The 14053-nt window shown below is 39.0% G+C and overlaps 1 protein-coding gene across 2 annotated transcripts in view; it reads right to left on the bottom strand.

Annotated features, from left to right (window-relative positions):
- Positions 1–14053, bottom strand: part of RSPO2 (R-spondin 2) — a 139045-nt gene that overhangs the window by 48456 nt on the left and 76536 nt on the right. For both annotated transcript variants that reach the window (XM_003782411.1, XM_012810053.1), the window contains one exon: positions 1233–1376. In XM_003782411.1, the coding sequence (XP_003782459.1) occupies positions 1233–1376 (144 nt within the window). The remainder of the gene's footprint in view (positions 1–1232; positions 1377–14053) is intronic.

Below are 14053 nucleotides of genomic sequence, written 5' to 3'. Positions count from 1 at the left end.
AAAAAAAAAAAAGTTTCACTCTGTTGCCCTGGGTAGAGTGTGTGGCATCATAGCTCATAGCAACCTCAAACTCTGGGGCTTAAGACATCCTCTTGCCTCAGCCTCTCAAGTAGCTGGGACTGCAGGAACCAGTGGCTCACTGGGTCCTTTTTTCTATTTTTAGTAGAGATGGGATTCTCACTCTTGCTCAGTCTCATCTTGAACTCCTGAGCTCAAGCAATCTACCTGCCTCAGCCTCGCAGAGTGCTCGGATTGCCGGTGTGAGCCACCATGCCTAGCCTAACACTCTCATTTTTAGTAGCATGTTCCCTATGTGGATTATTAATTCACACATAAATGGGAATATAAGTGGACCTCTTTCTTCAAAAACCTCTCATTTAAATGTATTCTCTGCAACCTCTGAAATACATAATTATAAACTCAATAGAAAAAAGTCAATATTCTTCTAAGTCTGTTTTTAGGGATGAAAAGTCTAATTCATAACAGCTCTGTTGTTTATCATACCAGATACACAATATCAAATAAAACGCAGGGTGGGGAGAGGGGGACAAGTCATTATGCCTCTGAATTAGATGCTGGCATTCATTTTTCAATCAGGGGAATAAAATGCTGATATAGTTTACAAACACTAAGAAAAAATGTATAAAATGTGCATTTATAATTATTTTTTCACAAACAGTATATGTGTGTAATTAAATTATGCATTCTAGGCATCTAAATTTAGTAAAATTGTTTTAAGGCACTTTGTAGCCTGCAGTCAATTATTAAAAAAAAGACACTTGGCACAAAAAATTTCTCTTTCATTGACTTTTGTTTGTTTTACATGAATGGTTAAGAAATTCCAAATTCACATACATGGCAAAAGCAATAAAGTAGTTAACCAATGTGGTACTGCTGGAAAATTTTCTTGTAAGTATTTTTCTCTAAGAGTTACTAATAATGTTCTAGATAAGAAATGGCTATATTACACAAATGGTAAAAACATTTATCAGCATGTAAACAGTTTGCACAGCAATTTCGCACAACAAATTTTGTACCAAGATAAAATATGAGACCCCCCTCATTGTCATAATACCTAAAGAATTCAGAAAATCAGCAAAGAACGTAATTTTCATTTCTAAGTTACAATAGAATCAATTTTTTTTTTTTTTGCTAACTATATCCAATATGCGTAGTTTGAAGAAACAGGTGTTACAGGTTACAGTTTGAGAGTTACATTAAGCAGTACTCACCCACACATTCCATGGTTTCATCTAGTGGTGCAAAACCTTCTGGACATTCATCAAAGCAGCGGCCTCTATGCAAATAAAAGCCTACTTTGCACTTGGTACAAAAGTCTTTGCTAAAGCAAGAATCACAGTTTTCTATTCTGCATCCTGAAAACAATTTTAAAGAGAAAAAGAGAACGTTTCAGTCAAAGAAATTTACTTGTGTTGCAAATAATAGTGTCACAAACTCACTGGCTCGTCCAACTGCAGGTCTGACCATTGTCATGGCCAGAAAAATATTGCTCAACTCATTTGTTTGCCAACGTCATCTCATTTTAAATCATTCTAACCTCTTCCAACAGCTCACCACATCAATAAGCTAAGAACGCCAGCCCAGGGCCCTAAGCAGCATGGGACCCTTCAGAAATGTTTGCAACTCCAAATGAGATTTAAACAAAAAATAAATTTAAAAGATAAACAAAACACTCCCCCTACAAATTACATTGCTTCCCCCTAATAAAATCTGTTCTGTCCTTCAAAAGACCCACAGTGGAAAACACAATAGGAAAAGTGTAATCAGTGTTTGGGGGTAGTAAATGACAAGGAATTTTCATTTTGAAAGTATTTTTAAATATATAGTCGATTATTGAGGGCACTGGTCAAGGTAGGCATCTACTTTCATCAGAAGGCGATTTACCTTGGGTTGGAGGGGGAAGTCTAGGGCACCTTGTTGAAAGTCTCTAATGAATGTGTCAAAAACTTTATATACATTTCCACTGAATCTTCAAGGAACAACCACCCTGCAAGGTGGGTAGTAAAATCTCTACTTTGCAAATAAGTAAAATGAGACTAAGGGAAATTAAGTTACGCAGCCAGTAGTGGTTGAGTTGATTTTGAAAGCCCCTAAAACCATCTGCCTTTTAAGTCCATTTTCTATTCTCTGTAAAGTCACTAACAGACATCTGTTAGGAACAGTTTGCAAAACAGATGTGATTTCAGGCCTACTCAATCTGGGTTTGAATGCCAGCTCTGTCCTTCCCAGCTCTGTGGACAACTGCATGCCCCTCTGAGGTTCTATTCTCTCCTGTATAAAACATGGATATCAATGACATCACACGACTTTGGTTAAGGATTTGCCATATACCTAATTCACTGGTTCATATAGGTAATCTGCAGATAGGAAGGTCAGTGAATTAGGAACAGATCACAACAGGGGACAAAACGAAGCAGGAACGTAGGCTTGTATTCTAGGCCCAATTCTCAGGTAGGCGAGTAATATTTAGACCAGAGATCATTGGTATGCACAGGTGAAAATAAATACTCTTCAAGCAGAGGAAAGGAAATAACGTTGGAGGATTGGTAGAAGGCCAGGTTTTCAACAGATTATCGTGTGTTACTACTGCAGTAGTTTTAACTGATGGCAATTAACAGCCTGCAAAGTATGTAAGGCGCTGTGAAAACTTCATGACATCATATTTACTCATTTAACAAGCCTACAGAATTATTTGGTGCTTTAAGTATTCAAAAGAGCTTTAAATATGTATATAGTTCCTATAAGCGAAGAGATGATGGGATGAAAAATGCAACCAAGATGTGAAATCACTAAATATCAACATTTTGAAAATGGAGAAACTAATGCTAGGAGGTAGAATTTTAAGGCAAAAAAAAAAAAAATGCATCAAAAGAGATGCCATTAAAAACAATGACAGGGCAGTGCCTGTGGCTCAGAGGAGGGCACTGGTCCCATATGCCAGAGTTGGTGGCAGGTTCAAACCCAGCCCTGGCCAAAAACCACACACACATACACACACACACACACAAAGACAATTTCTAGGCCTATGAAAAAGGGGCAATTCTTTGCCTTTCCATTTTGAGTCTAAACAACTTTTGATGTGTTAAACTACCACCATAACATAGATAACTCAACTTCTAAAAGGATTAAAGGGTTAAAGTTCACATACAAATTGCAACATTGCTCCCTTGGGAGGGAAGAAAAAAATGACAGGCACAGACTAATAATTTATCCATGGAAGGTTCTCTTGTAGTCTTCAAGGCTGTAACCTATATTTTCATAAAACAATGGTCCATAGCTGGTCAGTACCCTCTTAATCATGGTCAAAATACATGACCATTCTGTCCACAAATTGTTAGTTTTCTTGTTATAGTTGTTGTTTTTTTTTTAAAGCAGATTTTCCTGCTATGATTTCCCAAGAAATAATGATAAGCATTCCAGAGGATAAAACAGAACTAAAGGGTGAAGAGAACAAAGCCTTTATATTTTGCAAAAAGAGGACGATACGCTTCAGAAATCAGCTGTTACCTATAAGGTCTGATTTCTCTTTAAAATATGGCCTGCACCACTAAGCTTTGTGGCCAAAAAGCTATATCACTAAGCACTTAGAATTAATTTTACAAGGTCCTCTGCAGTTCTTTATTATTACTCGTAACTCCTTTTCTTCATTTCATTCCATGCTCCTAACACCAGTGCATAGATTGGAGAATTTCCGAAACACCAGTCATTCTCCATAAAGTCCCTCAGGACTTCCTTAGGCAAAAATCTGCTAGAAGAAAGCTTAATTATTTGTTCTCAAATTTAAGTAGAACACAAACACGATACGATGAAATTATAGAATTCTACAACCACTTAAATGGACAAGGTGAATTAAAATTAACAACCCAGAAAAACTCTTAAAACCTGTTAAAAAAAAACAAAGCAAGTTGCAAAATACATATAGCATAATACAATAACACCATCTGTGTCTGTATGTATGCGTTCATGCATAGAAAGTAGTTTGGGAAGGACATGGTAGAGTTTTCAAATGTTAAAGATAATATTTCTGAATCAAATCTTTCAGAATTGTAAAATGTTTATCTAATAAAAGTATAACAGAAAGGGTTATTACAATATACATTTATGACCTACTTAATGTTAATCCAAAAAAACTACTATGCCACATGTTAACATTATTTAATAAGCCTCTTTTAATTTTAACAGGCAAGAATAAATAAAGGACATATTATCCCACCCAAAACTTTTTCAGACCTGGATTCATGAAAATATACCCCTTATTAAGATGAGCCTGCTGTAACTTTCAAAACGACATTCATTCACCCATCTCTTATCACTATTCCTTTCTTTTTGTGTGTTCAAGGTCCTTTTCTTTTGCTCAAATCATAAGGGAAAACAACCTAAAAATATTGTCTGTGCAATGAAGCATTTTTTATAAAGCTTTGCTTGGTACCCAGTCCTTACCCCTGAAGCAGCTCTTGAGGGCCTTTCCTGGTCTCAGTCAATCTTTGCTGTGTGTACAACCAAATGCAGCCCGTGTATTCAGGAGCCTGCACTGCCACAACTCATCTAACCGCAAGGACCTACGAGCTTTTTTAAAGCTACCCCTGCACAAACCACCCACCTAAAAGTGTTCCTGATGTGCTTTGGCACCTGAAAACCTCCTCTCACCAGCTCCAGATCCAACCACGGCCCCCTACTCTACTCAGCCATTTCTCCAGGAGTAACTTTTCTGCTTTAAAAAGCACTCCTTGCAGGGTCTCATGGTCTGATACTTTTCCCCCAGCCTGTCACCATTTTCCCAAAATGACTTCCCCACATTATCCTAATTGGGATTCATGTCAACTCTATTAATTCAGTTTTTCACATAGAAGTAAATCTTACAAGGGTACATGTGAAATTTACTAAGTGTAGAATAGAAATGTCTTAACAAAGTAAGAAAATGCCGCCAAGGCTATGTTAACCAGTTTGATGAAAATATTTCAAATTGTATATAAAACCAGTACATTGTAGCTCATGATTGCATTAATGTACACAACTATGATTTAATAAAAAAAAAGGTAAAATATTCTTATTAAGAAAAATTCAAAGCAGTATAGAAGATTTAAAGAAAAATACAGAAATCCTCTTTCTCACCTGAGTGTCATCATCAGGGCTACTCCTCAGAAACAGCCACAGTATGAACAGTTTTATCCGTATACTTTACAAAATCTCTACATGAATCTTAAACACCATGGGAACACCGGTGGGATCAGATTATACAATAAAGTGCTAAACCTTAGAAAACTAGACTGCATAAGAAAAAAGGTATATCAAAATTTATTAAACATGGACCTTTTCCACAAAAATATGAACTTGAAGTCCTTGTTCAGAATGAAAGACTCTGGTTTGTTTAACCAGTTTACATGCTTCTAAATTACAGTGTCTCCTCAGAAATGTAACCCACCAATTGAAGACTGCCAATGTGGGTTTACATAAAGTTACTGTCCAAGTGAAATGGTGTCCAAATGCAGTCTGACAGGACTGTCATTTGGCAGAAAGGACGTACCCTGGCCAAGAAATGGAAAAATAGGCTGGGTGCCCTCTCTGTTATCCCCTCCCATAAAAATATAAAAATTTTTAAATGACACAATAATATAGTTCAACAGTTCATTCCAAACATTGCTCGAGAAGCCAGGATGTGCAGGGATTGTGCTGGACTCTGAGAAGTTAAACGCTAAATACTCATTCCCTATCCTCGAGGTGCTAAGCCAAGGAGGGGCCACATGGAACACAGAACATTGCAACATAACAGAGCAGATATGAGAGGCATGTGCTGGGTACAGCAGACAGAAAAAGGACTCATTTCTGTTCTGCCATTAACATTTTATTTTTTTTAATCTCTGAATTCCCCATTCTTGACAGTGCTGGACACATAGTGGAGTTTTAATGTTTGCCAAGTTGAACAAACATGAATGCCATTTAAAAACTCCATCTCTTTAATATTTGAATGCTTAGAATGAGATTGACTGCACATGTGTTGTGTTTCTAATATCAAAAAGCCACACTTGCTATAGAGAATTGCAAATCATATTGGAAGAACCAACAGTTAAACACCTGAAAACAATTAGACTGCAGAATGTAAATATCAAAGGCAGCACAGGATAACTGCTGTGGAAGCTGAAGCCTCCGATGAGCACATTCTAGAGCCGGGAGAAGGAGAGTCTTGGAAATAGTGACTACAGTCATAATGCGGCAATGGCAAAAACTCACGTGGCGTGTGATGAACCCAAATAAGAGTGGCTCAGAGGTCGAGAGGGTTACTTGGGCTTAGAAACTGTGAGTGAAGTTTATACATGATTGAACTTTGTGTGATTCAAGTATTTTTTTAAGAAGAACAATATTTATCTAATAGGACTGTTAAGAGGATTCAGAGGCTTCCTTCATGCTAAGATCTCTAAGCACAAGATCTGCTGCATAATAGTTATCAAAGAATGTGAGCTGTTATCAGTGTAAAATTTACTGTCACATGATACAGCAATCCCACTGCTGGGTGTACATCCAAAAGAAAGAAAATCCATATGTGGAAGAGACATCCTCACTGCTGTGTTTGGTAAAGAAAGAAAATCCGTATGTGCAAGACGGATCCGCATTGCTGTCTTTAGCACTGTGCTGTTCGCAATAGCCAAGACATGGACGCAAACCAGGTGTCCATCAGCAGACGAGTGGATAAGGCAATGTAACATATACACGATGGAATGCTCAGCCCTAAAACAACGAAATCCTGTCATGTGCAGCAACACAGAGCTAGAAGTCGTTAGGTGAAAAGAGCCAGTCTCGGAAAGACAAGTATATATTCTCACACACGTGTAGAAGCTGGAAAAGTGTGTCATGTGAAGGTAAAGAGGAGATTGGTGGTCACCAGAGGCTGGGAAGAGATGGGAGGATGTGGGGAGAAAGAAAAGCTGATTAAGAGACACGGAAATAGAGTTAGAAGAAGTAAGTTCTAGTATTCAGTAGCACATACAGTAGGGAAATTCTGGTAACAACAGCTGACTGTATATTTCAGTGGCCAGAAACAAACTATCTATGTGTCTTTATTACACATAGTGGGCTTTGATACTCTTCTTTATTTGAATAGTGCATGTATGTGAAATTTATTGAAATTATATGAAATTTATTGCATAAATAAAATATTGTAATGTTCCCAACACAATGAAAAATTTTTGAGGTGATATTCTGATTTTGGATATTTCACATTGTACACAAGTGTCAAAATGTCACATGTACCCTCAAAATATGTACATTATATTGACAAATAATACAATTTTTTAAACAACTAAAACAAAGATAGCCGCCCAAGATCATGAATGGAAGGATCCTCAAATAGGACCCCCCACATGGGGAAAAACAGATGTAATTGCAATAAGTTTCATATGATTTCAACAAATTTCACATGCACGCACTATCCAAATAAAGGAGAGCATCCAAAGCCCGCTGTGTGTAGTCAAGATAATGGCTTTACCCTTGTTTAAGTCATGTAGCTTAACAGACTGATTACAATCATTTATTAAGCACCTACACGGGAAGGCTTTTGCTCTGAACATCAGGAATCAGGAGTTAGAAAAGTGAGAGTTAAAAGCAATTTTGATCTTGGGGGTGGGGAGGAGGAGGGGTGGAAATCACATGCTCCCTGTGCCCTCCCCGCTTCACCATCAGGAAGGAGTGGGAAATACCTGCCTTCCCCATATTTGACAGTCAAGTCCTCACCAGGCAGGGATTTTAATCTTCAAGCTGCAGTTAGGTAGGGTGAACGGGCTCTATCCAGAAATTTACTCATTGTTTTCCTTAAAAAGCTATGGAGTTCTATCTTATATGCCAGAGTACCCTTTATTTCAACTTCTGAGGTATATGTGCTGTCAAAAAGCTTTTTTTCTCCCAACTCATTTTAACTTAAAATGTTGCAACAGTCCATTTTCTAAAAGGAAAAAAAAAAGCCCATAAAACTCAGACTTGTGAAGTATGTTGCTGGTAGCTCCGCTGTAACGTTCCAATGTTTGAATATTATATCTTGCCCACCCACACAGAAAAGTATGAAGAAACATTGAGGCCTGCGTAAAATCATGTGGTCAAACAACGAAGCCAACATAAAAATGCTGGCTTTCCTTCTCGTCTAGTCAACTGATGCAGATTTGAAATCATTCTCAAAACAAATGAAGTTAGAACTAGAACGCATTTGCTGGGGATACGTGTCCGATGGTAGGTGTTTAAAGAGCTTTTCTTTTCCACTTAGGGAGGGGAGGGGAGGACAGCTACCACAAAATAAAATAGGAACAGAATGTGAGAGCAATGAAAAGTTTTGAAAATTATAAACCAAATTAATGTCTCCTATCCGGTGTTAAATTTCTGCCAGAAGCAGATCTCTCCTCTTGGTTACTCCTTGTGCTTTTCCTTTTTTTGGTAACGTGTCACCCTTTTACATTAAGATAGGATGAAAGCTGTTCAATAAACTTCAGACCTGAGTCCTCGTTTAATTTTTCCAAATGTCGGAAAATGCAGAACTGTCCACCATGGAGAATCATACATAAGCTAATGTATGTCTTGCCCTCCACTCCACCCCCATCCAAGGAAAACAAGACAAATCTCGTAATCCCTTTACACGCCACATAGGCTAGAGCGAGGGGTCAGCAAACTTTTCCTGTAAAAAGCCAGATAACAAACACTTTAGGCTCTGCAGACCATAAGGTCTCTGTCTAGACTGTTACTCATCTCCATCAGAATGCAAAAGCAGCCATAGAGGATAATTAAGTTTCCAATAAAACTTTATGAACACTAACATTTAAAGCTAATATTTTCGAGCATCACAAAATAGCTCTTCTTTTGATTTTTTACTCCCCCAGTCACTTACAAATCTAAAAGCTATTCTTAACTCGAGGGCCCCAGATGACAGAGCAGATGACAGGCCAGATACTGCTGTCAGGTCTCCACGTGCTGATGCCCCCGCTGCCCCCAGGCCAAAGAATTACTGAAACCCACAGGGCACTCTGAAGGGAAAAGGTTTCATTCTGAAAACACCAAATGGCAACCTTTAAGCTTGGAAAGCATAGTGATGTCTTACATACACATTCTGGCTGCATGCGGATGAAGATGCTGGAATTTAGTTATCTTGACATGAGACTAATTTTTCAGTATTTTTTTAACACTATATTGATAAGACAGATGACTCCTGATCAGTTGCCAATAGGTCAAAATTCCATGCTATTTTGATAAGCTTCTCATTTTTTCCTTGCCATGGCACTGCTTATGAGTGAAGAAGCTGGTTAGAAGGAAGGGAGAATGTCACAGAGCAATGTGTTTTGGCAGAAACTGACATAACATTTATGTCTAGTCCTATGGTTCGATATCCTTTATTTTGGAGGCAGAGGGATAGGTTAAAACAACACAACTTATTCTTTGGAGGTCAGAAGTCCAAACGGACTGTATTTAGCTAAAATCAAATCGTCAATAGGGCTATACTTCTCCTGAAAGCTCTAAGGGGAGATGTGTTCACGTGGCTTTTTCCAGCTTCTAGAGGCTACCTGCATTCCTAGGCTTGTGGTCCACTTCCAGCCCCCCAGCCTTTGCTCTGTAATCAAGCCTGTCACCCTCTCATCTTCCTTTTGTGATGACCTTTGGCCCACACAGTTAATCCAGAATAATCTCTCCAGCTCAAACTTCCTAAATTAATCATAGTCACAAAGTCCCTTTTGCTATGGACCCAAGTGTGCCAGCCCCACAAATGCTTCCTACACTCCCGGACTCAGCACTGGTTAAATCTCACTTGCCTGTTCGTCCTCTGGTCCTACTCATAAGAGCTGAATATAGCCAGAAAGAGGAAATCCTACAACCTTGCTACTGGTCTCACTATTTTTAATAAGCAATAGTTATATTAAAGAGGTGGTCAAAGTCACTCGCTATGTTCTGGCTTTATTTTAAAATGTCTGATCAAGACCTCCAAGTGGCCCTGCCACCCCACCATGCTGTTACCAGCCCATCATGCTACCTGGCTCCTTCTCTCTCCTCGAGCCCTCCAGCACCTCCTCCTTCCTCACTTTCAGCTCTGGGCCTCACTTCTCATTTATCTGAGAAAAATGGAAGCTATCAGAAGAGAACTTCCACAGGCTCCCCCTTGGATGTGCCACTGACCTGTGTCCCGGGATGAATATTCTTGCAAGAAGGACCTCTCCACTGGTACTACTCAAAGATAATCAGTCTAACATGGTTTTAAGTCTTTCAGATCTGTTTGTTAAGGTAATTTTGTCCTATCTGCCAATGTAGTTTGATGATAAAAGTAGAATCAGTCTCAGCCATATCATGTAGTGGCAGTCAATTCTCAGCCAGTCGGTAAACTCAGAACATCTGTTACCTGCCCTATACTCAGGGCTGTACTAACTCCACGTGGGGTTTCAGGTACAAGGAAAACATATGTCAAAGCACTTCAGAAACAGAATCTCCAGGTATATTCCTCACTGCACAAAGGAAAACAGAACCCAAGATAGAGTCTGCCCTTAAAAATAGAATGCTGCTGCTCCATGTAGGTCTAAACTGAGGTAGGCTCATTCGTGAGAATTACCAAACACATAAGAAATTTAGATGTCCAAAATTGAGATATCCTCTATTAAATTGTGGGATATGGTTTTTACTTTCCAACCATTAAAACATTATTAAAAATAAAAGTAAAATCTTTTGTAGAGTACTGAAAATCATATAGCCATATTTGCCACAGAGAGGAAAATATTTTTTCTAGCTCACAGGATATTTATTTGATATCATCTGTTTTCCAGGGCAAATTGGGAGAAAGAATACCCTTTGAGGTTTCTCTAGAGGGTTATGTAATAGAATTAAAAGAGAGTCTGTATCTTACAACAGGTACTGTGTTTCCCCCAAAATAAGACCTACCCAAAAAATAAGCCCTAGCAGGATTTCTATGCATTTGTTAAATATAAGCCATACCCCAATAATAAGACCTAGGGTTGGGTGTGGCTATGCAGCGTATCCACGCCATGCCTTTTGTCGCAGAGAGAAGATATCTCCTGAAAATAAGCCCCAGTGTGCCCTCTTGAGAAAAAAATATAAGACAGGGTCTTATTTTGGGGGGAAACACATTAGTTACTGCAACATTATTGTGGATAGTAAGTTAAACATTTGCAGTGTGCAGGTCAATAGCCATTGCTGAAGTTGCTGATAATATCACTGATCTATCCTACTGAACTCCTCCATGGTTCCGACTTACTCCAACTTATAAGATCCTTCTTGTTAGACTTACCTATTTACCCTCCTGACCTCATCTCCACAGGTACTTTTCATTCAGTCATGCTAAGCATTTTATTTGAAGTTTCACTAAGACATTCCATGCCCTGTCAACACCTGGATACCTGTGACAATTCTTACAATTGTCAATTGTTACAATTACGTTCATCATAATCTCCCCCACACACTAAATGGGGAGACCCATGAAGATAACAGATTCTATCTCTTATGCTAGTCTGTATTTTCAGGGTCTAGAATGGCACGAGAGATGGTGATAGATGTACTTGCTGAAGAACAAACTTTATATTAAATTTCTATCAGTTTAAGTACTGAAAGACAGTCTACCTTGTATATTTTAATGCAATAGCATGATTTTGTTATAAATAAAAATAGACTATGTATAAAGGTATCAATTTTTCACATACTGTTAAAGGTCTTATGTCCCATTTGTCTTTCTCTAAGAAACTAAAGGCATGTGTAGTTCTTAACTCTAAGCCAAGCAGAGGTAAGGACTAGAGAAAGAGTCTAAACATTAAAGAAACTAGACATAATATATACAAAATCACAAGGAGATCAATATTGTAAAAAGAAACTACTGGCTTAGCTCCTGTAGCTCAGTGGTTAGGGCACTGGCCACAGACACTGGGGTTCGAATCCAGTCCAGGCCAGCTAAACAACAATGACAACTACAACCAAAAAATAGCCGGCGTTGTGGCGGGTGCCTGTAGTCCCAGCTACCTGGGAGGCTGAGGCACGAGAGTTGCTTAAGCCCAAGAGTTTGAGGTTGCTGTGAACTGTGATGTCACAGCACTCTACTGAGGGCAACATAGTGAGATTCTGTCTCAGAAAAAAAAAAAAGAAGAAGAAGGAGGAACGGCCAACAACACACATTACTTGTACTGAGATGTTTGTATAGACTCATGAGTTATTAAGAGGCTATTATTTCAGAGGTTTACATAATTTGGCTAAGTTTGCAGCTAGTTACTGTCAGAGTTCAAATCAGAGCCCTCCCACCATTTCTTCTAATCCAGTGTTCTTCTGAAGATGCAATTTACTACAAATTGATTCCCTCCTTTAGAAAGCTGAATGTCCCGAAATTCTTAATGGGATTTGAAACACTTAAAATGACCATTCATTTAAGAGAAAATAGAAATTCACTTTTTCTAATACTCAAGCTTATAATTACAAAAACCATATGATATGCATAAAAGTTAATTTTTAACAAACTGTATATTGACCCTTGAACAATGTAGGTTTGCAGTAGGTGGTCCTAGAACCAACCCCCCATGGACAATTATACATGTGTAATGAAAAAAGTATTCACAGACACTGAGGCCACTCTTTTACTAATTGTGGAACATAGGAGAAATAATACCTTTACAAACCTCAGGTATCCATAATTGTCAGGAGGAGAGGATGGGAGAGGGAAGGAGGATGGGAAGAGGAGATGGGAGAAAAGGTGAGAACGAAAGGGCGGGAAAGGGGGAGAAATGAAGAGGAAAGGGGGAGAAATGAAAAGGAGAGGGGAAGAAACGGGGGGAGAGGGGAAGAAACAGGGGGAGGAGGGAGAAATGGGGGAGAGGGGGAAAAACGAGGAGGGGAAACGGGGGAGAGGGGGAAAAACAGGGGGAGAGGGGGAAAAATGAGGGGAAACAAGGGAGAGGGGGAAAAACGAGGGAGAGGGGGAAAAACGGGGGGGGAAATGGGGGAGAGAGGGAGAAACGGGGGCAGGGAGGAAAAATGGGTGGAAAAGAGAATGAGGAGAAGGGGAGAAATGAAGAGGAGAGGGGGAGAAACAGAGGGAGGGGGAGAAATGGGGGAAAAATGGAATGGGGAGAGGGCAGAAGGGGAGAAAGGGAAAAGGGTCGGGGGGGGAGGAAGAAAGGGAGAAAAGGAGAAAATGGAATTAAGTCCCTTTCATATCTATGTATATAAAATTTAATCAGTTTAAGGTAATTTCTCCACATCTGGCAGAGACCATACAGGGTTGTAAACATACCCACACAACACATAAGGTTGTAAATATAGCCACAGAACTCAGAAACACTGGTTTATCAGCGGAAATGCTTATTAATTGAACAAAACATCCTCTGAGAGCTACTTGAAATATGCTGTTTATTACTTTTTTTTTAGTACAATGTAATATTTATCTATATCACAGAGTTGCTAAGAATATCAGAATAGCCATTTACACTCATAGTTTGGGAAATAAGCTGGTCTGAAATGTCTAAATATAGTAACTTCTGGAGGCATTTGTAGAATCACAGAATATCAGTGCAATGATACACCTGTGACAGCCTTGTCCTAGTTTGGGGGATGACAACACAGGCTCAGATACCATGTAGTTCATTCATTGCCAAAGAATCAGTTAGGACACTGACAGGTGTCTAACCTGGAAACCAGCCATAGACAGTGCCAGAAGGACCCTCTGCCTTAACAGTTCACCACAATCCTGACATCCTGCTCACAAAATATGCACAGGATAAAGGCTTATACTGTGTCTATTCATGTAGAACCTATACTTCAATCAAAATCCTCAGTCAGGACCTTTATCAACAAAAATACAAAATAAAACATGATATATTAATTATAAATTAAAATACTATGTGTGCCAGAATATATAAAGTAGTAGGAATCTTAGAGAAGAAGGAAGAAAGTATGGTAAGAAAGTGGAAGAGTGAGAGAGGGAAGGGAAGGGAGAGAGGGAAGGGAAGAGAAGGGAAGGGAAGAGAAGGGAGGGAAAAGAGAGAGGGAAGGGAAGGGAGGGAAAGGAGAGAGGGAAGGGAAG

Source organism: Otolemur garnettii, unplaced genomic scaffold (assembly GCF_000181295.1).
Source record: "Otolemur garnettii isolate 467f Iridium unplaced genomic scaffold, OtoGar3 scaffold00004, whole genome shotgun sequence".
Taxonomy (NCBI): domain Eukaryota; kingdom Metazoa; phylum Chordata; class Mammalia; order Primates; family Galagidae; genus Otolemur; species Otolemur garnettii.
This window is presented reverse-complemented; position numbering and strand designations above follow the sequence as displayed.